This window comes from Bombyx mandarina, chromosome 13 (genome assembly GCF_030267445.1).
Source record: "Bombyx mandarina strain Sakado chromosome 13, ASM3026744v2".
Taxonomy (NCBI): Eukaryota; Metazoa; Arthropoda; class Insecta; order Lepidoptera; family Bombycidae; genus Bombyx; species Bombyx mandarina.
The window spans coordinates 1,838,143-1,865,355 of record NC_143220.1 but is presented as its reverse complement, the minus strand read 5'-3'; the positions used below and the strand labels follow the sequence as shown (position 1 = coordinate 1,865,355).

General features: G+C 36.8%; 1 protein-coding gene across 1 annotated transcript in view; it reads left to right on the top strand.

Moving 5' to 3' along the window:
* Window positions 1-4,472: 4,472 nt before the first annotated feature.
* LOC114245335 (monocarboxylate transporter 6) overlaps window positions 4,473-27,213 on the top strand; it is a 49,584-nt gene continuing 26,843 nt past the window's right edge. The window contains 2 exon segments of the mRNA XM_089732267.1: window positions 4,473-5,034; window positions 26,316-26,439. Of these exon segments, the coding sequence (XP_089588393.1) occupies window positions 4,918-5,034; window positions 26,316-26,439 (241 nt within the window). The 5' untranslated portion in view covers window positions 4,473-4,917.

Below are 27,213 nucleotides of genomic sequence, written 5' to 3'. Positions count from 1 at the left end.
CCAGGGAGGCGAATCTCGCCCAAGCCCTGGCCCTCTAAGTGTTTCGGATCTCCCTCACATGTCGGCCTGGGGACCGGCGAAGGGGGCCTAAGAAGACGACGTGCAAGCTGATCTGCATACGTTTTACGCATGAGCATCCAGGTGATGGAAGGCCGGCTATTCTCAACCCACGCTGGTTCTGACCCAGCGGGGTATTCCGTAGGATAGACCATTCTAACGGGCGCCATCTAGGCGGGCTTCGGGCAGCCCGCCGACCGAGAGGACTGGTGGTCGTGGCGCCGACGACCACCAGTCCGGCGTCCCGAAGGGGAGGGTGATGGGAGAGATGTGCTCCGCACTAAACGCTTCACTTTCCCTCCTTTGCCTTTTGATGAGCTCTGTCTCATGCAAGGTTTGGATGCTGGTTGTTGAGCGACAAGAGGTTTTAGTCGGTTCGACTCCGACATGCCCCGCCCTCCAACCCCAGTGAAGGGCGGAAGTCCGGCGATTTCCTCTTGCCAAAAAAAAACGTGTGGCAATCGGGAACTGCGGCGGTAAAGCTATTGGATAGCATTTTTTATCAACTTATGACATTATAATTAGACAATGATAATTTAATATTAAAACAATAATAAAAGAAGACCACGCTATATTAAACCTTAATAAAGGCAAAACCTTAACTGTCCCCTTCATACTCATAAGCTAAACCGCGCGAGAGAGAGATGGGCAGACTTTTCATGATGCGCATGCAGTGTGACGTCACGCCACGCGCTTATTCACAAACACTACACAAGCGCAACGTGTGAATGTGTTGAACGCGAGCTACATGGTAGGCGGAGTGAGGGATGTTAGGTTTTTTTCGTTACGGAATTTCATGATTCGGTCGCCACGCTCAAGGCCCGCGATAAAAGCTATGCAATAGCTTAAAAATGTATGAACTTGTAATAAAATCTCCTTGGCTATACTATTTGTATCTGGCTGGTTTTGGTATCATTAAAAGTTTAAGTTCGAAAGAAGATAATTCCAAATTAAAATTAGGCAGATGTGTGATTTTATTTATTTTCCGTACTGTCAAGACGAGTGAATCTAATGAAGACATTCGATACATTTTAAAATTTTACTACAAAAAAGGTGAAAAAGCAACGCCAGCCGTGAAAAAATATTGCGATGTTTATGGACCTAGTGCAGTGTCTGTGAGAGTAGCACAAATTTGGTTTAAGCGTTTTCAATCAGAAAATTTTGATGTCAAAAATGCACGTCGCTCTGGTCGCCCTATTACGGATAAAATCGATGTCATTTTTGAAAAAGTAGGGCAAGATCGGCATATCAGTAGTTACGACGTAACTGAAGAACTGGGAATTGTCCACAAAATAGTTATGGCGCACTTGAAAAAAACTGGGTACACAAAAAAGCTCACTGAAAGAAACCTAATGAACCGTGTACTCATTGGTGATTCTTTATTACGACGTAATGAAACCGAACCATTTTTGAAGAAGCTGATAACTAGTGATGAAAAGTGGATCACGTACGACAAGAACGTACGAGAAAGGTTGTGGTCGAAGGCCGGTTAGGCTTCACAGACTCTGGCAAAACCCGGGTTAACTCGCAACAAGGTGATGCTGTGTGTGTAGTGGGGTTGGAAGGGCATTATACATTATGAGCTGTTACCACCAGGCAGGACCATCGATTCTGAACTCTACTGCGAACAACTGATAAGATTAAAGCAAGAAGTTGAGAGAAAGCGGCCGGAATTAATCAACCGGAATAAATCAAGGGGTGTGGTTTTTCATCACGATAACGCTAGACCTCACACATCTTTAGCCACTCAGCAAAAATTAAGAGAGCTTGGCTGGGAGGTGTTACCTTGCACCTTCAGATTTCTACCTGTTTCGGTCTCTTCAGAATTCTTTAGGCAGTGTCAGGTTAACATCACGAGAGGACTGCCAAAACCAATTGTCGCGGTATTTTGATCAGAAGCCCCAAATTTTCTATAGCAATGGGATCATGTCCCTACCTACAAGATGGCAAAAAGCTATCGAACAAAATGGTACCGACATACTTTACTTAAATGCGAATAAACTATATCAAAAAATGTTGTGAATGTTCTTAAAAAATGCGAAGAAACTTTTTCCCCAACGTATTATTATATAGAAATAAAATAGTAAGCAATTTTTACAATAAGTGAGCTGTTTAGGCTTACTGTACTATTTGACATTGGACGGTATTGGGTAAATTAAGTAAATGAAATTACAAATTTTACAGCGCCCCCCTAACCCACATCAACGCCCCCCATTTTTTCCTGGGCCCCTTAACGCCCCCCTCTAGGTTTCAAACGCCCCCCAGGGGGCGTTATCGCCCACTTTGAGAAAGACTGGGCTAAGGTTATAAGGCCGTCTGTGTAGGAAACCTTCCAGCCTGTTTCTGTACTGAAGCTGTCATGCTCTTCTATTATTAAGGTGGAACATTATACAATACATTTGATTCCTGCAAACTTCGTCCATCTCAATTATTAGAAAGAAATCTCCAATTAAATTCTGAATGTATACTAATTTTGTTAATTAATTCCTCAATCATGCTAAAATGGTTGACAGCTGAAATACGATAGCATTACGACTTTGTTTGCGGATCTACAAAATCCACTAGTAATTTATGGACCAGTTTTTTTAAGTATATAACTTTTTATCCCGCGAAAATGTAATATAACGAAAACGTAATAATAGTGTGGTTGAACCGTAAGGCCCAGTTAGTAGTTATCTAGTTAACTAAGAGATAAAGTAATTTAAGTGTCACTGAATTTGTGGATACTCCAGTAATGGTTCAATAATCATGAAACCGAAAACTACCGATACCTACCTACATACAATACTATATACGTTTTAAATAAAAGTACCTACCAAATTTTATGTTCCCGTGATGCCGTAAAGGTTTAAATAATTGGAAATTTATAGATAACATAAAATAAGGTTCAGAGAAACGGCCTGAGTATCGAATCCGCAACTATTGATCTCGTTAAGAATCTCAGTAATAATTACTTAACCTTAAAGAACGTTGATCATATTCAAAACATGTTTCGATTTAATTAGTCATCGACGATCGCGTCGACGACCCGTCGGGCGTTCTCGGGGTGGCGTCGCGAGTCTGGTTGTAGTGTTGATGACAGGTGCCCTCCTAATTTGACCGGGTTTTGACCCCGGGTGGAGATCAAACGTCGGGTGATAGAGTGCAAGGTACTTGGTGTGGAAGAACCCTAAAGATATCCTTGGGCCCGTGGTCTGCTCCCAACATCGGCAGATCGTCAAGTACCACATACCCCGAGTGCCCCTAGGCGCGGATACTCCAAAGGAGGTACGACCACATGCACGAAAAAAAATTTTTTTTACGTCGTAACTAATTTAATTTTTTTGAAGCTGGCCCGCGGCTAACTTGATCACAACTACACACCGTTATTCGCGGTTAACGAAACTTGTAGTCTCAACTATTTTTTTAAATACCTATCCTTTAAATATTATTATACCTACGTAACAGAAAACAACTTGATGAAGTTTCCTTGACGTAAAACATTAAACGTCAAATAAATTTGTAGAATCAATAAAAAACAGAGTTTATGTATCATTGCTGTAATTAAAAACGCACTTTCCTAGCTTGCCGAACCAATAACGTTATAAACATTTTATAAATACCATCAAAGATACTATACTAAGCACTGGACACGATTGCGGGAATTGTCGTCATAGTGATTTATTATTGAGTAACTCTTGTTGTTTCTTTCTAATAACTATTATTAGTATGTTTAATGACATACAATTTAAATTCGCTTAAAGTATTTAGGTAGTCATGTGTTTCACAACATTTTTATTATCACGTTCATAGGTTTCCTCAAAAAGCTTAAATTCCAGCCTTAACAAATATGCAATAACTTGAATTAGATCCTTTTTTTGGAAAGAGACTTACACTCCTATCTTATCTTATTCTATCTATCTTGCGTAGATGGCTGAACGAGCTCACGGCTCACCTGGTACTAAGCGGTGGGCGGAGCTCATAGATATCACAAAGTCAATGCCTCTATTCATCTTGAAACCTAATAAAAGGTATATACCTCAACGGCATAGTAATTACGCTAAGTTCCTGTTTCATAACAAATTTGGTTGGTTTGCTTACAGGATTCGAGGACCGGTATAGTTGTATCGTTTGATGGTAACCATTTAACAACAGGTGGGCCGTGAGCTCGTTCGTCCATTTCCGCAATAACAGTAAAACAAGCGGTTCCCAGAGCCCACTATAAGGTGAGGGCTTATTTTAATTTATTATTAAATTTTTATGACTCGGTGACTAAAAATGATAAAGGTGATGGTATAAGGACGGATGATAGTATTAGTCAGTGTCTATAACACGACCTACGCCGGGAGCTCAAAGTAGGAATTAGGGTCAAGAGTAGAAGGAATTAGATGATAAAATCAGGTGAGGGTAGACCAGACGGAGCACGAGTGAAGAACGGGTTAACTCCAATTGACGCGAATCGCATACCTATTTATTCTAATCTACTCCCGAATAGATGAACGGGGTTATATAATTGACGACATACAGCTATGAAATATGAAAATTGATGAGTGTTATATTAACTAGTGATTGAAAGGGCAGGACTTGAGTGACAACTGATTCCATAATTCTCCATAGTGTTAATAAGAATGTATTCATTGAACAAGAGCTCTTATTGTCATTACGAAAACACTTCGGTGAGGACGTGCGCGGACCGTATCTGAATCACACGATAAAATGCTAACTGAGTGACGACGAAAACGTTTTATTTTCACTTCGATAAATTAAAAAAAATTAAAACTATATGTAATACGATACAATATGATCAAAATATATGAGTAAAAAAAAAATAATTTGATTTTTTATTATTATTTGAATTTCGTGTGAAAGAACTTTGTGAAAATGGATGAGGCTTTCGCACACATAGAGAGTAGTGGAAATAAGAAAAACAAAGCTGGATGGGTTGCACCCGACGGCGGCTGGGGCTACGTCGTCAGTCTGGGAGTCGGCTTTACTTTTGTAAGTATTCATTAAACTTGGTTGGCTTGAATCACGATGTACCAAATGAAAAGAGATTATAACGGTGCGTTAGATTCGTTGTTATATGATATAATATTTTAGATAGCGCTGAAACCAATCAGCCTAAATCTTCACGTGCTAATTAATTATTGATGTAATAAATTAATTTACGTTCCATTATTGTTACCGCTAGTTGCGGACTGCGGTATAATTTTGTAAAACTACATTTAGTTTACCGTTTTATGACCATCAGCCTGACTTTTCTTGGGAATGCTGGGAAATAGTGGTGGTTATGGGTAAGTCAGTGACATACTACGTCGGATATATCTTTGCATTTGAAGATGATATAATCAGTAGCTCGAGGTTATTAAATTGCTTATCTTTTTTTATTTATTGCTTAGATGGGTGGACGAGCTCACAGCCCACCTGGTGTTAAGTGGTTACTAGAACCCATATACATCTACAACGTAAATGCGCCACCCACCTTGAGATATAAATTCTAAGGTCTCAGTATACTTACAACGGCTGCCCCACCTTTCAAACCGAAACGCGTTACTTCTTCACGGCAGAAATAGGCAGGGTGGTAGTACCTACCCGTGCGGACTCACAAGAGGTCTTACCACCAGTAAACTATCTATTCAGATGATAGCCTGATAGACTGTTGTGCAAGATGCTTAATTTTTTTGCTACCTGTAATAAATATTGGATCGTTAAATGTTGTTACTTCAGATTGCGCAATAGTATTAATTTTTCGAAACATGTTTAGGACTGGCTCTTTGAAGTATTGTAAGCTATAGTTATGATTAGATTCTTAATGTAATAATCTAAGTTTCTATTATATTGGTAAAACTGTAATGTATAAACATGAATGTTTGTTTTCTTGTTCGCAATACAAGAGTGCGCAATTATTAAAACGGTTGTGTTTGAAATATTTATTGTCAGTTTAGCAAATTTTTTTTTCGTAGTACATTAAAAGTTCAGCAGAAAGTTCTTACAAATAAATCTTGTCACAGCAGACAGCGATAGTCACAGCGGAACATAGCCCGGTTTTGCTACTAAGCTTTGAACAGACGTGCATAAGCCAAGGCCATTAACTTCAAATTTTATAATAACAAACTAGTTTTCTTTAGTGCATTTTTTGCAAATTCAATTAGAACTTGTTTCCGGCCTCATGACTCTTCGAATATATTGATCTTACGCAAGCAAGGAGTACACGTTATTCTGAAACTAATAATATTAATTTTTGTATCATAGGAGAAATCTAAGCGAAGCTATCGCGGCTAAAAAACGCATGAGACTGAGGACGAAGCATCCGACGAAAATAAGGCACGCCTAATACCTAGTCATACGTAATAATTAGGTGTTCGGAACGTTTTCGCTTTTTTATGCAGTCCCGTTTCAAACAGGCAATTTATTGAAGGCAAAAAAGACAACGTAACGTAGCTCATGGATAATGAAACAATAGACGCTAGTGCAAGAACTAATCCGTGTGCATCTAGAAAGCACTTTCTAAGAAATGTCGAAAATTGTCGATAGTTTCGGCCGTTTTCCTACATACAAGGCTTGCTGGTGATAGGGCGTCTTTTGAGTCCACACGGGTATGTATCTCTAATCTGCCTAATACTGCGGACGGAGCAGTAATGCGTTTCGGTTTGAAACCGGTTAGGTGGGGAAACCGTTGTATTATAAAGCAGAACCGAGACCTAGAACTAAGGTCTTAAGGTGGTGAAATCTAGGTTGTCGTTGTCCACACTCCGGTAACCCGGTGGACCATAAGGTCGTTCACCCGCTTATGAATAAAAAAAAAACCCAGCAAACGCCTTTTATGTAGCGAAATGAACGTAAAACATACAAGCATGCCAAAAGTTCTTTTAAGCTATTCTCGCCCGGTATAACCAACTAGGTTAAATCTTGGAAGCTTTAGGTTGAAGACATCATTATAATTTATAACAGGTACTCTTCTAATTTCTAGGCAACCACATTTCTTCTTGACCACTCAAAAGGAAACGCGAGTGCCTAGAAAATAGAAGAGTACCTGTAAGAAGATGGTTATACCTACGTCAGGATATTTGTATTTGCACGTTTGTTCTATAGTCGGCTCCCCGACTGGTAAATGGGGATTAACTCGAGCATTGAATTATTTCCTTCAAAATAAATAAATAATTGAGCCACGCTCAAGAATGTCCAAATGACGGTTTTTTTACGACTTTGTAGCCCTCCCCTTTTTTACGTCACTCTCAAATTGTCACATACTTAGTGGAATATACACTTTTTAGTATGTAATTAACTCACCCTACCTTAATCTGACGCGCTCGAGAATTTCTGATGATAATTTTTTTTACCAATCTGATCCTTTATCCTGGACGCTCGGCCTTATTTATGAGGTTCATATTTGGTGGAGGTACTTAACCGGGTACAAGGTATCCCCCTGTATATTAATCTGCCGCGTTAGTAAATCCCGAAATCCCCGCTTGGGCTCCCCTGCTACTAAAGAGCAAGTGCTGGTCACGTACCGCTGTTATTTATTTTTATTTATACTTTTCTAATAAATAAAATAAATAAATAATTAAATATTTACTAACAATCACGCCGCGTTAACTGGTCCCGTGATAAGTTCGTGAAGAACTTGTGTTACAGGTACCAGATAACGGATATAAATGTAAGATTTTTATTATACACTAGAAATCCATAACCCTGGAAAAGACATTTATATTTATCATACAAATATCTTCCCTTGTCGGGATTCGAACCCGCGACCCCCTTGTGTAGTGACCATGTCACTTACCACTACACCAGACGGCCGTTAATAGCATACACAGCGACTGCTTAGTCACTGTGTATGCTATTAGTAACTACCCGCCTATATATTTGGTCAATATAAAATGTAAATTTTAATACAGTCCAATTTCGAATTTCGTTATTCGAGTTTCGTTGCAAATAAACGTGTTGAAGAGGCACATAGTGGAATTAATGTACACCGTTAAAAAAAAATTGTTCACAACAAAAAAATGTTGAGTTATTGGAAAAAAAAAACTAATTACCATAAATTTCTATGGGAATAAGGACTGCTTTCGTGAATCGACACCTACTGTATTTTAATTGTAAGCTCCCACGGTTGCTACCTAAACCTAAACACCTTATCAAATAAAAAATAAAAAAAATTAAGTATGTTATTCGAACCCCATTCGGTTATAGGCCTCCTCCAGCTTACTCCACTCTTTCCTATTCTTGGCTTTGTTTCTCCATTATTTTCCAGTTGCTGCTATTATTTCGTCGGTCCATCTGCTCCTTGGTCGTCCTCTTCTTCTTTTGCCCACTGGCCCTTCCCATGTTGTGGTTTCTAATGTCCATCTTTTATCCGTATATCTCGCAAGATGTCCCAACGCCACATTTGTGTTAGAGCGTACCTGAGAGCATCTATCAGCTTTGTTTTTTCTCTAATGTATTCGCTTTTTATCTTTGGTATTTTTCTTACATTCAATATACTTCTTTCCATCGCATTCTGACGGGTCGCTAATTGCTAATCGCTGAAATTAGCGATCAGATAGAATAAATAAATCATATCATTTAACCATAAAAATTCCATACCAATTAATGAGTTGAGGATAATTAAGCTATATCACTTAATTTAGGGCCACTGCCAAATAAATACATTCTCTCACAGTGCCTTTGAATTTCAAAACAAAGCAGTAAAACTTTTTGCACATTTTGTCATATGAGCCACTAATCCTAATAAAACAGTCATATGATCTGCTGTCGATCCCTGTATTAATAAAAAGAAGGTTATTAGTTATCTTATCTAAGAGATTTCTCCTCAAAATAAATTTCAGACCGAGTAATCTTAAATGTAAATAATTCATGTCGTCAAAAGTTTTGTCGCAGCAAACCGTACAGGGAGGATTTTATTTCACGTAATTCGTACTTATTCAATATTTTAAATGACTCCCACGAAGATTGAATAACATCTTGTTATTAAAATGAAACCGAATGCGTAATCAATGGTGGCAGAACGTATTGTAATCCCGCAAGGATAAATGCTACCACCCTGCCCGAATGTCTGGTGCGAAATAGTCATTTATTTCGATTCAAAAGGCTGGACCGTCTAATTACTTTAAAGATGAGTCTTAGATTTAGTGATTTCTATATTCAGGCGGAGTGTGAGCACGTTCACGTACAAAAAAAATCATTTTTATTTTATTTTATATAAACGTAAAAATTAAAAGTCGAGTCGGTCGAGGAGCCCCGCCTTGGGTTAAATGGTTACCGGGGCCTATAGAATCCAGAATGTAAATGTCACCACCCACCTTGAGTTAATGGCTCAAGTTTGTGCTTAGATGGTTGGACCAGCTCACAGCCCACCTGATGTTAAGTGGTTACTGGAGCCCATAGACATCTACAATGTAAATGCGCCACCCACCTTGAGATATAAGTTCTAAGGTCTCAGTATAGTTACAACGGCCGCCCCACCCTTCAAACCGAAACGCATTACTGCTTCACGGCAGAAATAGGCAGGGCGGTGGTACCTAACCGTGCGGACTCACAAGAGGTCCTACCACCAGTAATTACGCAAATTATAATTTTGCGGGTTTGATTTTTATTATTTATTTATTTTATTTATTTATTACACTTCATGTAAAATTTACATTGGCGGAATTAATGCCTAAGGCATTCTCTACCAGTCAACCAAAGGTAGTGCAGAGAGGATAGTGATAGGTGCAATGAAATTTATATTAAGTTACAAAAAGTATATACATACATACATAATAATATATACATATATACATACATACATACACAATAACATACATACATATTATAGTTTATATAGTATTAAAAGGAATATATTAATAAATTTCCTTAACAAATAACTTCATCTTAATAAGTTCATGATGATTCCGCTAACTTTTCCAACAACATTCGCCGAACTCTTAACTTGAACGTGCAACGGTTAGTAATAGTCCTGATCTCGAGAGGAAGTGCATTCCATAGCAGAACAGATTGCACGACGAAAGAGTTACGAACATAACTAGAACTATGTGTGGGACAATGAATTAATAGGCTATTGAGAGAACGTAGGGCCCGCTCATGGCTGGAGTGAAGATATTGAAAATAGGGAGTTAGATAGGAAGGAGGTTCAGGAGACATAAGTAAAGAATGAAGAGTCGTCAGTGCACGTAAATTACGGGGCTGGCGAATCGGTAGAAGTTTGAGCTGAGCACGATAGGAAGATATATGATCATATTTACGAAGATTAAAAATAAATCGAATGCAGTTATTAAGAAGACGATCAAGTTTATTAAGAAGGTCTGCATTCAGGTCAAAATAACACACATCACCATAATCAATTATAGGGAAGATCAAGGCTTGTACCAGCATAGTCTTAGTCGCTGATGGTAGGAAATTCTTGAGGCGATACAGAGCACGAAGAATTCCAGAGGTTCTTTGTCCATCGTAAGATACACGTTATTACACGATGTTATTCCTTCACCGTGGAAGTCAATTGTGAACATTTGTTAAGTACATATTTCATTAGGAAAATTGGTACCCGCCTGCGGGATCCGAACACCGGTGGATCGCTACATACGAATGCACCGGACGTCTTATCCTTTAGACCACGACGACTTCAAACAACTTAAAAATAAATCGCCAATACTCCCAGACACTTTCCGTCGGCCGAATTGCTTTGCAGACTCTTTAAAACTCCCAAAATAATTACTTAACTTCACGTAAATTCTGAAAGCTGATTTTTATACATGATGATTTTTGCTTGTGGTGCCTAATTGGCGACTTATTTTTACGGATATTGCCTAAACGATACGTAAAAATGAACTTTAAGAATTTACGTGAAGTACGTAATGATTTAATGTACCTTGATAACCTGATACCTGAAAATTGGCCGTCTAAGCAAGCTAGCAGGTAGGCATGCGTTCTTAGTACATACTAACACTACGCAATCGGCCACAGTCAGAAAATACGTGACGTCTGGTGGTCCTGGGATCTTGGACTGTAAGTCCGCACAGGTGCAATGTTAGGGCCGCTTAATTTTTTCATTACTCCCCAGTTGTAGTGTAGAATGAATGATTTATTTTATTTCAGACAACAACAAGTCCATATGTGTACATAGTATCATTGAAACATACTTAAAATTTTGAAATAATGAATATTGTTTCATATAAAGAAAAATATTTATCGATTGAGTTCGAATGAAATTTATTGAGTTGAAATATTCCTAGCTTTAAATAGAGCTGCTTTAAATAGAACAGACAGTTCTAAATGAATGGCTATTTTATAAATCTGTTATACATATATACATAAGGAAGTGTTTTGCTTTATTCAAATGCATTGAAAAAACATTAAAATAATTACTAAACTACATATGTATACGTCGAGCTACTTCAATAATAATTAAAAAAAAAAAACTGCAAATCACGGTTGGCCAGTTTTCCTGTTCGAAAAAAAAAACCTATGCATTTGTCTTTTGAAAAACAAAGTTTTATGATGTGAGATGCGATCTCCTGTCAGATCTTAAAATAAAATAATCGCGTCTATTGCATGCGTTTGTAAACAAATTTAATTGGTAAACCAAACTAAATTAACGTTCAAAGGCTGGAACGCTTCGACGTTCATAGTTTATCATTAGTTTGTCTAATGGAAAACAATAACATTTAAATTAAATAATACACAAGAATCATCGATGATTAAAAGATACGGCTTAGGAATGCAGAGGTCAAACACAAAGATTGACTATAATAATATATAGGTATATTTAGGAATAAGAAAGTTTTCTATAACATATAAACGACTAGAATAATTGTAGTGTTTTTGTTTTTTTCTTGTCCTTTGGCCAGTAACTAGATCTAACTATGCAGTTGGCATAATGTTATATAATATAAATAATTATGTGTGTACGTTGTAAGTTGATTTGACATTCACTTTAATGAATGACAACCCTTTTCTTGAATCGTGAGGCTTTAATCGAAAATCAGGATACGAATTAGTAGGAGTAAAATTAATTTAATGAGAATGCTACTACTGACAGACGATTGAAAAGTGGTTTTAGCCAACATTAATTCAAAATTATAGTTGAAAAATGTTTTTGTAATAATCAAGTCTAGACCTGAATAGCTGGCTTGCCAATGCATATTTAAAACATACACTATTACGACTTATTAATAATAAATTTATATGTATACATATTTAAATAGCAAATGTGTAGACTACAACAGATTTAGTAGGCACATCTAAGAATTATGGGTTCTATTCTAAAACCAAAATAGTTAAAAAAATATGAATTTTTCAAGTGTCATATTTTAATGGTCTGATGATCAGAAGTAATAATCTTTTAATTTTTCATTTTATTCTGTACTAAAGGTGGTTTGAAAATACCAACAGAAGCCTGACATCTCTTTAATTCTTGACTGACTTCATTTGAGATAATTTTCACGTTGAGTTCACTCCGCAGGAGTGTACGACTATGAAGAAGAAATTATCTGAAAAGCTTTAATTAGAATATAATAGGTCTTCACTTATCCCTTCATCTGAAGCTGTGACAGTTTTTTTTTTTTAATTACTTTAACTTTCTGTATACTAAACGGCAATTTCGCAAGACCCAAATATAAATTAAAAAAAGACAATGTCATGGTCGAAAAGAAGTCCACGCTCATGTCAAGTTTTCCACTCTTTCTAACACTTCACTGGTGGTAGGATCTCTTGTGAGTCCGCACGGGTAGGTACCACCGCCCTGCCTATTTCTGCCGTGAAGCAGTAATGCGTTTCGGTTTGAAGGGTAGGGTAGCCGTTGTAACTATACTGAGACCTTAGAACTTATATCTCAAGGTGGGTGGCGCATTTATGTTGTAGATGTTTATGGGCTCCAGTAACCACTTAACACCAGGTGGGCTGTGAGCTCGTCCAACCATCTAAGCAATAAAAAAAAAAAAAACACTTTTTGTAAAACCGGAATGTGTATATCGCGAAATGCACTGTGAAAGATTTCGTCATTGAGTAGTGCATTTATGATGAATCTATATAAAGAAAAATTCATTGCTGTTCGTTAGTCTCGCTAAAACTCGAGAATGGCTGGACCGGTTTGGCTAATTTTGGTCTTGAATTATTTGTGGAAGTCCAGAGAAGATTTAAAAGGTAGATATATATAAAAATGCTCGGAATTAAATAAAAATAACAATTTTGTTTTTCCTTTTATGTGTCCCCCTTCGGACGGATTCCTTTTGTTTGTTTTAAATTTATTTTGTACAAAAGTTTAGGTCTTTTTAGGTCAGCTAGTTTGAAATAAAAATGTTTCTTAGCTCCGAATATCATGTAGCTAAAACATTTTGCGTATCCAAAAACTAATTAACACAACTTGTTCCGAACAACTTTGAAAGTTCTAAAATATGAATTTATTTTAGTATGCTAAATTAATCTAATATGATATAATATTAAAGTTTTCGTAAAAATTTGTGATACACACATCATAGAATGGCAGCATACCCATTTTATAGCAATCCATCCTTTATTTAAATGTTTAACGAATCTCTATTATCTCTATTAAATTTCATTAAGTAATCTAGTGCCTAGTTGCTTAGTATATTATTATGAGCGACGTTGACCATCATCATTAAGTGGGACATCATAGGCAGCGAATTAAAAACAAAAAAAAATGTATTTAAAAGCCCGTCGCAAGCTATCGAATTCGTTTCAGTAGTAATGTAAAAAATAAGTTACTAATAAACTGAAAACATACTTTAAAAAATGTGAGCCGTCACGCCTGGCAGATGTGAAACATCGACATTATTTTGTAAAAGTAATATGCAGAAAAGAACAGATTGTGATAGGAATTAAATATGTCAATGATAAAATAAAATATTATGAAAAAATAATTTGTTTTCAAGTAAAACACAGGTTATGCGTACTGTAGTAAACAACACTGTATACACTACGGAGTATACACTATAGGTATCCGAGCTCAATGTAGCGAGAGAGATGGCTTAACGCCGGATCGAGTGGGAGAGAATCGCACAGTCGATTGCGTATGGCGACGCGTCACCACACCGTACACACTACTGCATATAGACTGTATATAATATATACCATCATATAGCGTGGCGACGCGTCGCCACGCCAGATATCGGTTTTACGTGCGGCTATAGATGTTTCACATCAAAAAACAAGTTGGCTCATCAGACCAGAATTACCTCTGAAATACAATTAACGTAACTCGCACAACAGTTTACTTAATCAATTATAAGTTATGGTCATATTTCTATCGTCTATTTATGAGTGTTTACAGTTACCTAATTAATTATTGCTAAGCTAAAATTGTGGTGGATCGGTAAATAACACGAGGCGTTTGTTTTTCTATCACATATGTCAAACATTTATGATCGCTCCAAAAATAACTTTAACAATGTTGAACTTTTTAAATATTCCAATCGTAGCTTTCATCGTGGTTTAATCCTACTCATCATATCTGAAGTTGCCAATGAAAAAGGCAGAGTGGCCTAACAATATTTATGTGGAATGTTATGTGGAACCAATCAATCGTATCTGAAGTTGGCAATGAAAAAGATAGAGCGGCGCAACAATATTTATGTGGAACCAGAATAGTCTCTCCGTATGTAATGTCGTATTTACAAACGAACTGTGGTCGTTATACAAACTCATTAGTCATTCATAATATTCATATGTGTACACAAAAGTAAACACGTAAACATATAATAGACAACAGGTTTCCTTACTATTTTTGTAACGGTATTTTGTAAACAAACCCGAAATGTAAAATAAAATAAACATATGTAAATTTTATCTATAAAATTTACGCTTTTGTATATTCGCAAACTAGGTTCAGTGCCCACGGCTCTTGGACCAAACAAGACTAGAATGTTATTGTTAAAAATAAAATTAAGATTCACATTTTTTGCTGTCTCGACGTTAGTTATTATGTATCGGCTAATATTGATATAGTCGAATCACATTTTTTCTACTGTACAAAAAATACTGTATCAAGAGATATTTTAGAATCCACGTAAATATCTGATGAAGTTTAGCGATTACTGCTCCTAGTTATGTTTGGTTATAATTTCATTAAATGTTGTTGGCAATTTTTTTTCTTATTTTTACAAATTCCATTATTTGTTAACAGATTCGGTAGTTAATTTTTAGGTAGTTTTAGATAGTTACATTCGTTAGTGGTTATTCGACGGTATAATAGCCGGCAAACTTCTTGAGCATTTGTTGACGTAGTGGGGGTAAGTTCGCGCATGGTACACTCACGTGCATAAACATTACTTACTCTGCGTCATAATGCTATTAAATTATTAAAATCAACATATGTATTTATTTATATATTTATTAGAACATCAACAAAACATGTAGGTCAATAATTGTAATAATTTAATCTTGGGGTAAAATAGATATTCCTTCTATTAAGTCAAAACTAGAGCTGTTGCCAGGTCTTGGTTCAGTTGAAGCGAAGCTGGTATTTGTAATTTTTTTTTCGTTATCATAATCTTGACCATCATCATCATCACTGTTTTCATCACCCGAGTCGCTATCATCGTGATTAGTCGACATAGGGCTCATCGGTGTAGTTTACAACTCGGTCGATTTGGTCTTCTTTTTTGTGTATAATTAATTATTTTTTTAAGATATTCGATTCGTAGTAATCGAATGTTACTTTTTTCAATTACCAGCTTCCGATTATTTTCTGTTCTTTTTTCCATCTGAAGCCTAGCTCTTTCATAATACGTGTTAAGCTTCATTCCGAGCCATTAGAATTTATATCTTCTTTAAATTTTTCGAAGCCTTTCTACGGTACGGACTTTCGCTGCTTGTTATGTAGTTATTATGATTACATCTTTTTATTACAGATTGAACGAAACTATCCATTCCGGTAACTTTCTTCTTCCTTGATATTTTCTTACCCGGAGTCCGAAACACGGCGAGCAAGCCAGAGCCTTTAGCTTCCTTAATAATAATGCACCTAACAGTACTCACTGATGGTTTTGTTACTTCCGAAGTCTGTTTTAATTTTTCCATATCATTCTTCCCCTGTTTTATAATGAAGTAATATACGTCGTACACAATTTTTCTACCCTTTCTTTTGAATAGTACACCAGTTTGTCGCGGCATAGTGTATGTTTTATAAAAAATCAACAAACACTCAACAAATAGCAATGGCAACAAAGTCCACAAGTGATTATAACAAATAACTTAACGATTAATAACGATAGACTTTCCACTGTACGCAAGCGTACTTTTGGGAGCAAGCGGAATGAGGGCGCGGTGCGGGACGCAAGGTTCGACTGATCTACCAATAAAGCGCTCGATACGATTTCCCTGTCGTCGCGCCTCACCCTCACCACCAAAGTGATCTAAAATTCGGTTCTGCGCAGTCAAGGTCATTTGCTCACGAAGTTTGCCGGTTACTATAATCACTGTTGTTTCCAATATATCCCTCTCTCTCTAAATAGTCTCTCTTTTTGTAAGGGATTTTATGACCTGGTAACTAAGACCTTTAGGTCATGTCTTATTTTAATTTTAATCAAAATTGCACCATCGCTTTTTTATGTATGAAAAACTAGCGACCCGCCCTCGCTTCGCTTAGGGGATGAAATATAATCTCAGAAAAATTGTGGTTATTTTATGGATACTTTTTCAATGGCCTTTTTGGAGGATTTCGAGAAGTTACGTCGAGCGGCTCATTTGTGCACTTTCACAGATACTAAACAGTTAATAAACCACCGTCCTTACACATTTAAACCCGAAGAAACACCAAATAGACAAAAAAAAACTCACATTTTCACTCGTCGCGTTCCCGCCAAAAAGTCCAATAGTCTCTTTAAATAATGAAGTAACTTTAATGTAACATATTAAATTCATTCCGTTGGTCGTGGCGTTATAATTTTATTTTTTTATTTTTACGGTCTGTCTTTGCATATTTACATGTATAGTATAAAGGATAAATAATTTATAACTAAAATATAATATTAGGTATTATGCGCTTTTGCCTATTGTATTAGTGAATATGGAGCCTATCTCATGCTACTTCTCGTTTGAAGTTGGTTTTGCTAAACTAAGTTACCTGTAGAAGCCGTAAAGCTTTTCGGAGAAAGAAATTTCACAGCAGCTGTCCGAAACCTGTTAACTAATTTAGAATTTGAAAGTCAAATGAGTTGTAACCAAGCAACCTTAATGCTAATTTATTGAAATTACTTATTTTGTTTGTGACGAAAAAAATATAACTTATTGTATTTATTTTTGTCTCTTGGGCAAGTTAACTGGGTCGGGGTAAATCGAGATCCAATATTTTAGAGCTGTCACATCCTTATTAATGCCAAATATATTTTTAATCGGAACGAAGAATTCGAATGCTAAAATTTGTTCTGCTGTTTTACATTAGAGTTCAAGTTTATTTTCTATAGCTGTTAATTATTAGGTGTATGCGGAACACATTAGTTATTTTACGATATGTTTTGCAGTGAGTCGTTATTTATTCTTTAGATAGGTGAATGAACTCATAAGTCACCTGGTTTTAAGTGGTTCCCGAAACCTTAAGTCATAAACAATTGCAATACCCAACACGATGGTCTAAATTATTTATTATTCATGTTATCAATAACTTATTGAATTTTTGTTGTTATTGACGAAGGCAGGTATGTATACGGATTACATAATGGTCGCCCTTACTTTATGATGGAGGTGCTATTACTGCTATTAATGTCCTTTACATTAAGAATTCTAGGGTCACAGCCTATTAATGCGAGTGCTATTACTGCTATTAATGTCCTTTACATTAGCAATTCCAGGGTCACAGCCTATTAATGCTAGTGCTATTACTGCTATTAATGTCCTTTACATTAGCAATTCCAGGGTCACAGCCTATTAATGCTAGTGCTATTACTGCTATTAATGTCCTTTACATTAGCAATTCCAGGGTCACAGCCTATTAATGCTAGTGCTATTACTGCTATTAATGTCCTTTACATTAGCAATTCCAGGGTCACAGCCTATTAATGCTAGTGCTATTACTGCTATTAATGCCCTTTACATTAGCAATTCCAGGGTCACAGCCTATTAATGCTAGTGCTATTACTGCTATTAATGCCCTTTACATTAGCAATTCCAGGGTCACAGCCTATTAATGCTAGTGCTATTACTGCTATTAATGCCCTTTACATTAGCAATTCCAGGGTCACAGCCTATTAATGCTAGTGCTATTACTGCTATTAATGCCTTTACATTAGCAATTCCAGGGTCACAGCCTATTAATGCTAGTGCTATTACTGCTATTAATGCCCTTTACATTAGCAATTCCAGGGTCACAGCCTATTAATGCTAGTGCTATTACTGCTATTAATGCCCTTTACATTAGCAATTCCAGGGTCACAGCCTATTAATGCTAGTGCTATTACTGCTATTAATGCCCTTTACATTAGCAATTCCAGGGTCACAGCCTATTAATGCTAGTGCTATTACTGCTATTAATGTCCTTTACATTAGCAATTCCAGGGTCACAGCCTATTAATGCTAGTGCTATTACTGCTATTAATGCCCTTTACATTAGCAATTCCAGGGTCACAGCCTATTAATGCTAGTGCTATTACTGCTATTAATGTCCTTTACATTAGCAATTCCAGGGTCACAGCCTATTAATGCTAGTGCTATTACTGCTATTAATGCCCTTTACATTAGCAATTCCAGGGTCACAGCCTATTAATGCTAGTGCTATTACTGCTATTAATGCCCTTTACATTAGCAATTCCAGGGTCACAGCCTATTAATGCTAGTGCTATTACTGCTATTAATGTCCTTTACATTAGCAATTCCAGGGTCACAGCCTATTAATGCTAGTGCTATTACTGCTATTAATGCCCTTTACATTAGCAATTCCAGGGTCACAGCCTATTAATGCTAGTGCTATTACTGCTATTAATGCCCTTTACATTAGCAATTCCAGGGTCACAGCCTATTAATGCTAGTGCTATTACTGCTATTAATGTCCTTTACATTAGCAATTCCAGGGTCACAGCCTATTAATGCTAGTGCTATTACTGCTATTAATGCCCTTTACATTAGCAATTCCAGGGTCACAGCCTATTAATGCTAGTGCTATTACTGCTATTAATGTCCTTTACATTAGCAATTCCAGGGTCACAGCCTATTAATGCTAGTGCTATTACTGCTATTAATGCCCTTTACATTAGCAATTCCAGGGTCACAGCCTATTAATGCTAGTGCTATTACTGCTATTAATGCCCTTTACATTAGCAATTCCAGGGTCACAGCCTATTAATGCTAGTGCTATTACTGCTATTAATGCCCTTTACATTAGCAATTCCAGGGTCACAGCCTATTAATGCTAGTGCTATTACTGCTATTAATGTCCTTTACATTAGCAATTCCAGGGTCACAGCCTATTAATGCTAGTGCTATTACTGCTATTAATGCCCTTTACATTAGCAATTCCAGGGTCACAGCCTATTAATGCTAGTGCTATTACTGCTATTAATGCCCTTTACATTAGCAATTCCAGGGTCACAGCCTATTAATGCTAGTGCTATTACTGCTATTAATGCCCTTTACATTAGCAATTCCAGGGTCACAGCCTATTAATGCTAGTGCTATTACTGCTATTAATGTCCTTTACATTAGCAATTCCAGGGTCACAGCCTATTAATGCTAGTGCTATTACTGCTATTAATGCCCTTTACATTAGCAATTCCAGGGTCACAGCCTATTAATGCTAGTGCTATTACTGCTATTAATGTCCTTTACATTAGCAATTCCAGGGTCACAGCCTATTAATGCTAGTGCTATTACTGCTATTAATGCCCTTTACATTAGCAATTCCAGGGTCACAGCCTATTAATGCTAGTGCTATTACTGCTATTAATGCCCTTTACATTAGCAATTCCAGGGTCACAGCCTATTAATGCTAGTGCTATTACTGCTATTAATGTCCTTTACATTAGCAATTCCAGGGTCACAGCCTATTAATGCTAGTGCTATTACTGCTATTAATGCCCTTTACATTAGCAATTCCAGGGTCACAGCCTATTAATGCTAGTGCTATTACTGCTATTAATGCCCTTTACATTAGCAATTCCAGGGTCACAGCCTATTAATGCTAGTGCTATTACTGCTATTAATGTCCTTTACATTAGCAATTCCAGGGTCACAGCCTATTAATGCTAGTGCTATTACTGCTATTAATGCCTTTTACATTAGCAATTCCAGGGTCACAGCCTATTAATGCTAGTGCTATTACTGCTATTAATGTCCTTTACATTAGCAATTCCAGGGTCACAGCCTATTAATGCTAGTGCTATTACTGCTATTAATGCCCTTTACATTAGCAATTCCAGGGTCACAGCCTATTAATGCTAGTGCTATTACTGCTATTAATGCCCTTTACATTAGCAATTCCAGGGTCACAGCCTATTAATGCTAGTGCTATTACTGCTATTAATGCCCTTTACATTAGCAATTCCAGGGTCACAGCCTATTAATGCTAGTGCTATTACTGCTATTAATGCCCTTTACATTAGCAATTCCAGGGTCACAGCCTATTAATGCTAGTGCTATTACTGCTATTAATGCCCTTTACATTAGCAATTCCAGGGTCACAGCCTATTAATGCTAGTGCTATTACTGCTATTAATGCCCTTTACATTAGCAATTCCAGGGTCACAGCCTATTAATGCTAGTGCTATTACTGCTATTAATGCCCTTTACATTAGCAATTCCAGGGTCACAGCCTATTAATGCTAGTGCTATTACTGCTATTAATGTCCTTTACATTAGCAATTCCAGGGTCACAGCCAAGTCACTGGCTACCGCGCTAAACTTTGTCAAATCTCGTTTTGAGTAAGATGGTACACCTAAGAAATACCGCGTAAGGAAGTTAATCTTAGAGCCGTATGATAAGTGGCAAATATTTTCTGTAAAAAAGTACGCTGCATGAACGCGCCTTTGTTTACTGAAATTCAATTTGAAGCAGATTTCGTGGAGGGGAGCTCATTCCAAACTCTTATCGAAATTATTCCCTTTTATTACCGTAATCGTGTCCATTACATTTCGTTGTAAACGTTTTGACGTTAATGGTTTATCATTTGTGTAATGGACTACAATAATATCAATTGTATACTAGACAAGTATCATTGTTGATTAAAACAAATATTGAAAACATTTTAACTAAATCATCGACAAAAGCTTATTCCTTATGCTAATAACATAGTTTTGTAAAGACAGTTAACAAATTATTTGTTGATCAACGGGAAGTGCTATACATTATAATGGTTATTATATTTCTCCATTAACTTTGTGAGTTAATTTAAATTAATTTATTCTTTACTTCCGCATATTCATGATTTTGAAGGCACATCACTATGTTTTTTTCCCTAACTAATCGCTGACAGCCTAATTGGCTATTTCAGTCACACATGGATCGGTATGTAAGCCCGCGGGCTCAATTTGAGAGAATTTGCGAACATTGGGCTTAGGAAAAGCTGAATCTACCACGGTATCGGAATCACGACCCACTGAGAAGATCCGACGAAACTTAGAAGCTCGGTGGTTTGTGTCTATGGTCTAGTTCGTATGTATGTCGATGAGGAGTTTGATGAGGACAGTGACCGGTGCTTGAAGAGCCTAAAACCTCCGAGAGCGAATCCAGAAGATCAGATTTAAAGTCATCGTGGCCTAAAGGATGAGACGTCCGGTGCAATCGTATTAAGCGATGCATCCGTGTTTGAATCCCGAAGACAGGTATCAGTTTTTCTAAACGTACTTGACTATGGTTCACGATTGACTGCCACGGTGAAGGGATAACATCGTGTAATAAAAATGAAACCCGCAAAAATATAATTTGCGTAATTACTGATGGTAGGACATCTTGTGAGTCCGTACGGGTAGGTACCACCACCCTGCTTATTTCTACCGTGAAGCAGTAATCCATTTCGGTTTGAAGGGCAGGGCTGCTGTTGCACTGTAAAAACTGAGAATTAAGAACTCATATCTCGAGGTGGGTGGTGGCATTTAGATCGTAGGTGTGTATGGGCTTCGTAACCATTTAACACCAGATGGGTCGTGAGCCCGTCCACCCAACTAAGCAATAAATAAATAAAACCGACAAGACATGTTTTGGGTGACAGCGGCTTTGCGTTGTCCCGTTGCCAGGGTCTGATATATTATTATAATTTAGCGGCAACCACAATAGGTGGGTTATCGTGTCGCATCTAGAGCCTGGTGCTAGCGGTCTGACCCTTTTTTTCTATTTTTACGCATCGTTTCTAAATTTAGGTCCTCGTAAAGACCAACATTCCTCATGCACAACGGTGTTCTGATGGTCATCCTGCAGAAACGGAATTGGATGAGCTGAAGAGGGTTTTTTTCCCTACCTAAGCTGGTAGTTTAGAGAGACCATATCAGCTCGCCGGGCTAGTAGGTGAACTCACGGGTCTCGAACCTGACGATGTTGCTAACACGAACCCTAGCAAGAGCCGTGTATCGCAGAATCTACCACCGGATCGGAAACGCGACCCACTGAGAAGATTGACGAGAAACGTGTCTGTGGGTTAGTTTGCTCGCTGAGTCCTTGGTCGCAAGCGACGGATTCGACAAGAACAATGACCGGCTGAAGAGGATTAATGTGCATGCGGGCCACGTTAGCGAACACTACACTTGCATAGGTCATGACGGAACGTATGCATGTTTTGTAGAGTGTCACCTTGTTACGAAGGGACAATTTACTTCGCTTGCTGATCATAGGGTAGAGTCGAACGCGGCTTGGTCGCGTACTGATGTGAGGATCGAATGTCATCTCTCTGTCGAGGGTGACTCCTAAGTACTTGGTATTCGAGGCCAAGGTTATGGGCTGGTAAACAAAAATTACGGCGGGAATGGAGTTACCGGGCCCAATTCGAGACGAGATACTAGCACTGGCGTCGGAGGGGCGATTCTTTATATAGAGCATGTCAATTTGCTAACACAATTGCAATGACCACGTTACTTTTTATAAACAATTTTTGTTTTATATTACTAAAATATTAATATTTTGTTAGCTTTGTATGTCCGATGTATTTATATCAAGTAATAGGACTAAGAATTCTTAGTCATATTCAGTTTTCAGAGTATATGTGTTCCTAATAAGACTTCCTTAAATTTACTAAATGCACCCGCCCTGGTGGTGTAGGTGAGGTGATTCCGCGAAACTGCCTTAATATCTGATGTAGATTTTTTCGAATCATTTTAATTAACTCAATTAAATTTTGCTTCAAATTATAGATTTGACGGTAAATTACAAAATTATGTAAACTGTTCAGAACAGTCTTTTAAATTATAATTTTAAGGATGTCAGAACAGACTTCCATTTAAATTTATGAATTCCAACACCATTTTCATACAAATTCGTGTTTGACATGGCGTTAAATACCCAATAACTATGTTTATTACCATTGGCAACCACATTTCATTCGCGATAATAGTCCCTAAGCAATTTTTGAAATGGAATATCATAAAGAACACGTTCGCTGTAACTTACCTAAAATAAAAAAAGGCTTCTAGCTAGGTTATTATGTCTTTGCGGGCTCAAAATATATGATATGATAAACGAATTTGATGATAATAATTACATATTTGGCTGGGAGACATCGCAAAAAATAAGGGCAGTCTTTCCCTGGCAATGAAATACATAATTTATTGGGATTCTAAAGGAGAAACCCGAAATCCATACAAACTTGGGTCTGGCGTTACAGTGCTAGAATTTGGGCATAAATTACAATACCTAAGAAGGTTTCATGAGCCCAATTTTCAGGTCTCCCAGCAATGGCCAAATTGGTAAAATCAGACAATGTTTACATTTTAGGTTATGTTTATTGCTCGAGATATTTTAATAAAAAACGATATTTTTGAGGCTGTTTCCTACTAAAGATGAGTAATTTTTTACGAAACCTGTTGCAGCAACAGGTTGCTTGAAAATAAAAATGGAACCTGTTACGAGAAATCGCGCATTAGATTGTTTACGAAAACGAACGAAAGCCAAAAATTAAAAACAACGTAATGCGAAACGCGCTGCGCACGAAATGATTTTTTAAGGGATTTTATGAGCTGGTAACTCTAAGACCTTTAGGTCAGTCTTATTTTAATTTTAATGAAAACTTTTTTATATGAAAAACGATATTTATATGATAACTTTTTATATAAAATATAAATCATTACGTGATCCCATATTATCTTATTTCATTTTATTTCATGCCTTTTTTTATTGCTTAAATGGGTGGACGAGTTCACAGCCTACCTGGTGTTAAGTGGTTACTGGAGCCCATAGACATCTACGACGTAAATGCGCCACCCACCTTGAGATATAAGTTCTAAGGTCTCAGTATAGTTACAACGGCTGCCCCGCCCTTCAAACCGAAACGCATAACTGCTTCACGACAGAAATAGGCGGGCGGGAGGCGCGGACTCACAAGAGGCCCTACCACCAATAAAATTATTAATGTAACTACACCATAGAAAAACTCAAAAGTACCAAATCGGGTTTTTCATGTTATATTTAAGATTGCCAGTTGAAAATATTTTGAATTGTCGCAGTTGCCGACATGATTTCGTGTCATAACTAAATGGCACAGTTATTTATTTCTTTTAATGATTTTTGTTAGTAGATTTTGGTGCTTTACTATTTAATGTTGTCAGTTGTAGATATTTTGAATTTGTGTCACGATTTGATGGCCATACTCTATTTACATTGATTAAATACCTATAAAAACAGTAATTTATCCTAAAACAAAGGAGTATTAATTATTTTTAACACTCGATTTCCACTAAATCGATCCTATTTTAGGGATGCTTTAATTCTAATCCACACGTTTGTGGAGCTAGTTACGTATATTGAAATAAGTGTTGCAGATGTTTACAAAGATTGTTTAAAACAAAAAATATAATTCAACTTATTTTCTACACTTGGCCATTGTCAATGAAGCTAAGATTTCAATAGGTTAATCAAGCAAAATAGACGATTTTTTGGTACATATCCCATTCGTGTAACGCTTAGGCCCAGAATGGGGTTTCTCCTTTTGTAGTGATAAGCCGAAGTGGTACTTCTTGCTATATTGCTGCTATCAGCGTAAATGGGCATCAGAGCTTTTGGCTCACATAGCGGTAAACCGTTCCCATATAATATATATATCGCAACTTAAATACGGCTGCGAAGTTTCAATAACAACGGGTGTCCCTTGAAAAAGGTATGATTTAATACCACTTGACAGATAAGATCTGGATTCGTATCGATTCTAAATATGTCCAGCTATTAGTTGATTCCATTGATGTGCAATAACTATGGCATAAATTTCAAACTAGAATGCATGAGTTGCTATGCAATATAAATGGGCAGGACAATGCTTCCGTCACATGCCAGGTCGTAACGCGCTCCTTAAATGCGGAATTTACATTACGAAATTAGTGTCATGCATGTTGAACTCAGTTTCACGAAAGTAGTTTAGATATAATAATATGCGAGAATAATTTCGTAAAAAAATTAGTGTCGTGAAATCCACAGTATCGCAGAAACCATGGCGCCAACAGCATCAAAGCTATATTTTGCTATATTCATAGTAACTAAGGAAATGCTTAGGTATATACCTAAAAACTTAAAAAAAGACTATCAAGAAAAGAGGACGTTGGTAGATTCGAGGATGGTTAACAAGAAGGCATTTAGGTGTAATGAATTTAGTCTCTGAATTAGCAGATGAAGATCCTGAGAGCTATAAAACTATTTTCGGATGAGTGAAAATAATTTTGATTCTTTTGTAGGGTCCCAGAGATACTCTTGTTGCTGATATTCATTAATGAATTTTATATTTTTATCTGTACTCCATCGTTGGTTTGCCATTTTCAACGCTTGAAGCGCGCGCGTGCTAACACACATCCGCACAGCGCAGGCCCTTTCGCGACATTAGTTTCACGTCGCGTCTACACTATGAAATTAGTTGCATGACACTAATTTCACCAAAAAATCGCACAGGGCACGAAACTTATTTGTCTTCATGAAATTAATGCATACATTACGAAATTCTTAAATTACACGTGAAACTGTTGGTAAAACTAATGTCACGAAATTAATTTCATGCCACTAATTTCGTAATGTAAATTCGCCCTTACGCAATAGCCTCAAATGATTTATGGAGCATTGAAAGCTGCCGTTGGACCTCGTACTCTTTATGTATAAATATACTTGAATTAGAATGGTAAATTAATTTTATCAGTTTCTTCATCTCTTTTAGATGCTGGGATTTGGATCTTCGAATGCATTCGGAATACTCTTTCACAATTTCTTTTTGGAGCAGGAGAGTGGCAGTGGACTGCCTCTGGTTATAGGTGTTTACAACGGAGCTTTATCAATATCGGGTAAGCAGCTTAATAGTGACTATCAAATCTATACACTTCGCATTCTGAAATGACATGAGATCATATATTACTTCTTGATAGTTAGGAGTTTAGGAACTATCTTTTACAAATATATTATTATAGCTTTTAAGTTAATTAGCACACACTTTTATGATTTTTAAAGTTTTATGATTAAAAATATCTTTATTCTCGTTAAGTTATGATCGTCGTTAAGTCGTTAAGATATTATTTTTTAAATAATTATTTATCTATTTAATCACTTATATAATAGGGAATAATAAAATAACAAGGAACAATAAAATTCGGCTGAATCGACAAAAATTGAAAAAAAAAAGAATTATCTTAAAACTATTGAACTAGCAGTGCACGACCCGTGGATGCTCGATGTATTGTATGTACATAAGACGACTGATTAATAATATTTAGTTCGAAAACAGGCTCTAACCATAAAACATTCAAGACACGAACATCATTTAAAATCATAAATTATATTAATAATTATTATAAATAAATATATTAAAATTCTTAAAAAAAATAACATGTCATATTTATTATTGCCCAAAATAGAAGAGCTCACGCGACCCATCCGTGTGATTACTGGTAGTCATAGACATCAACAACGTGAATTCCGCCATCCACCGCGACACAAGGTCAATTTCAAATGAATTGCTTAACTACTGCGCCTTCAAATCATTCAGACCACACAAACACAGAAGCGATGCGTTTAATAAATTTATTGGATAGAAAGTTGCTATTGTGTGTGTGTGCCCCATT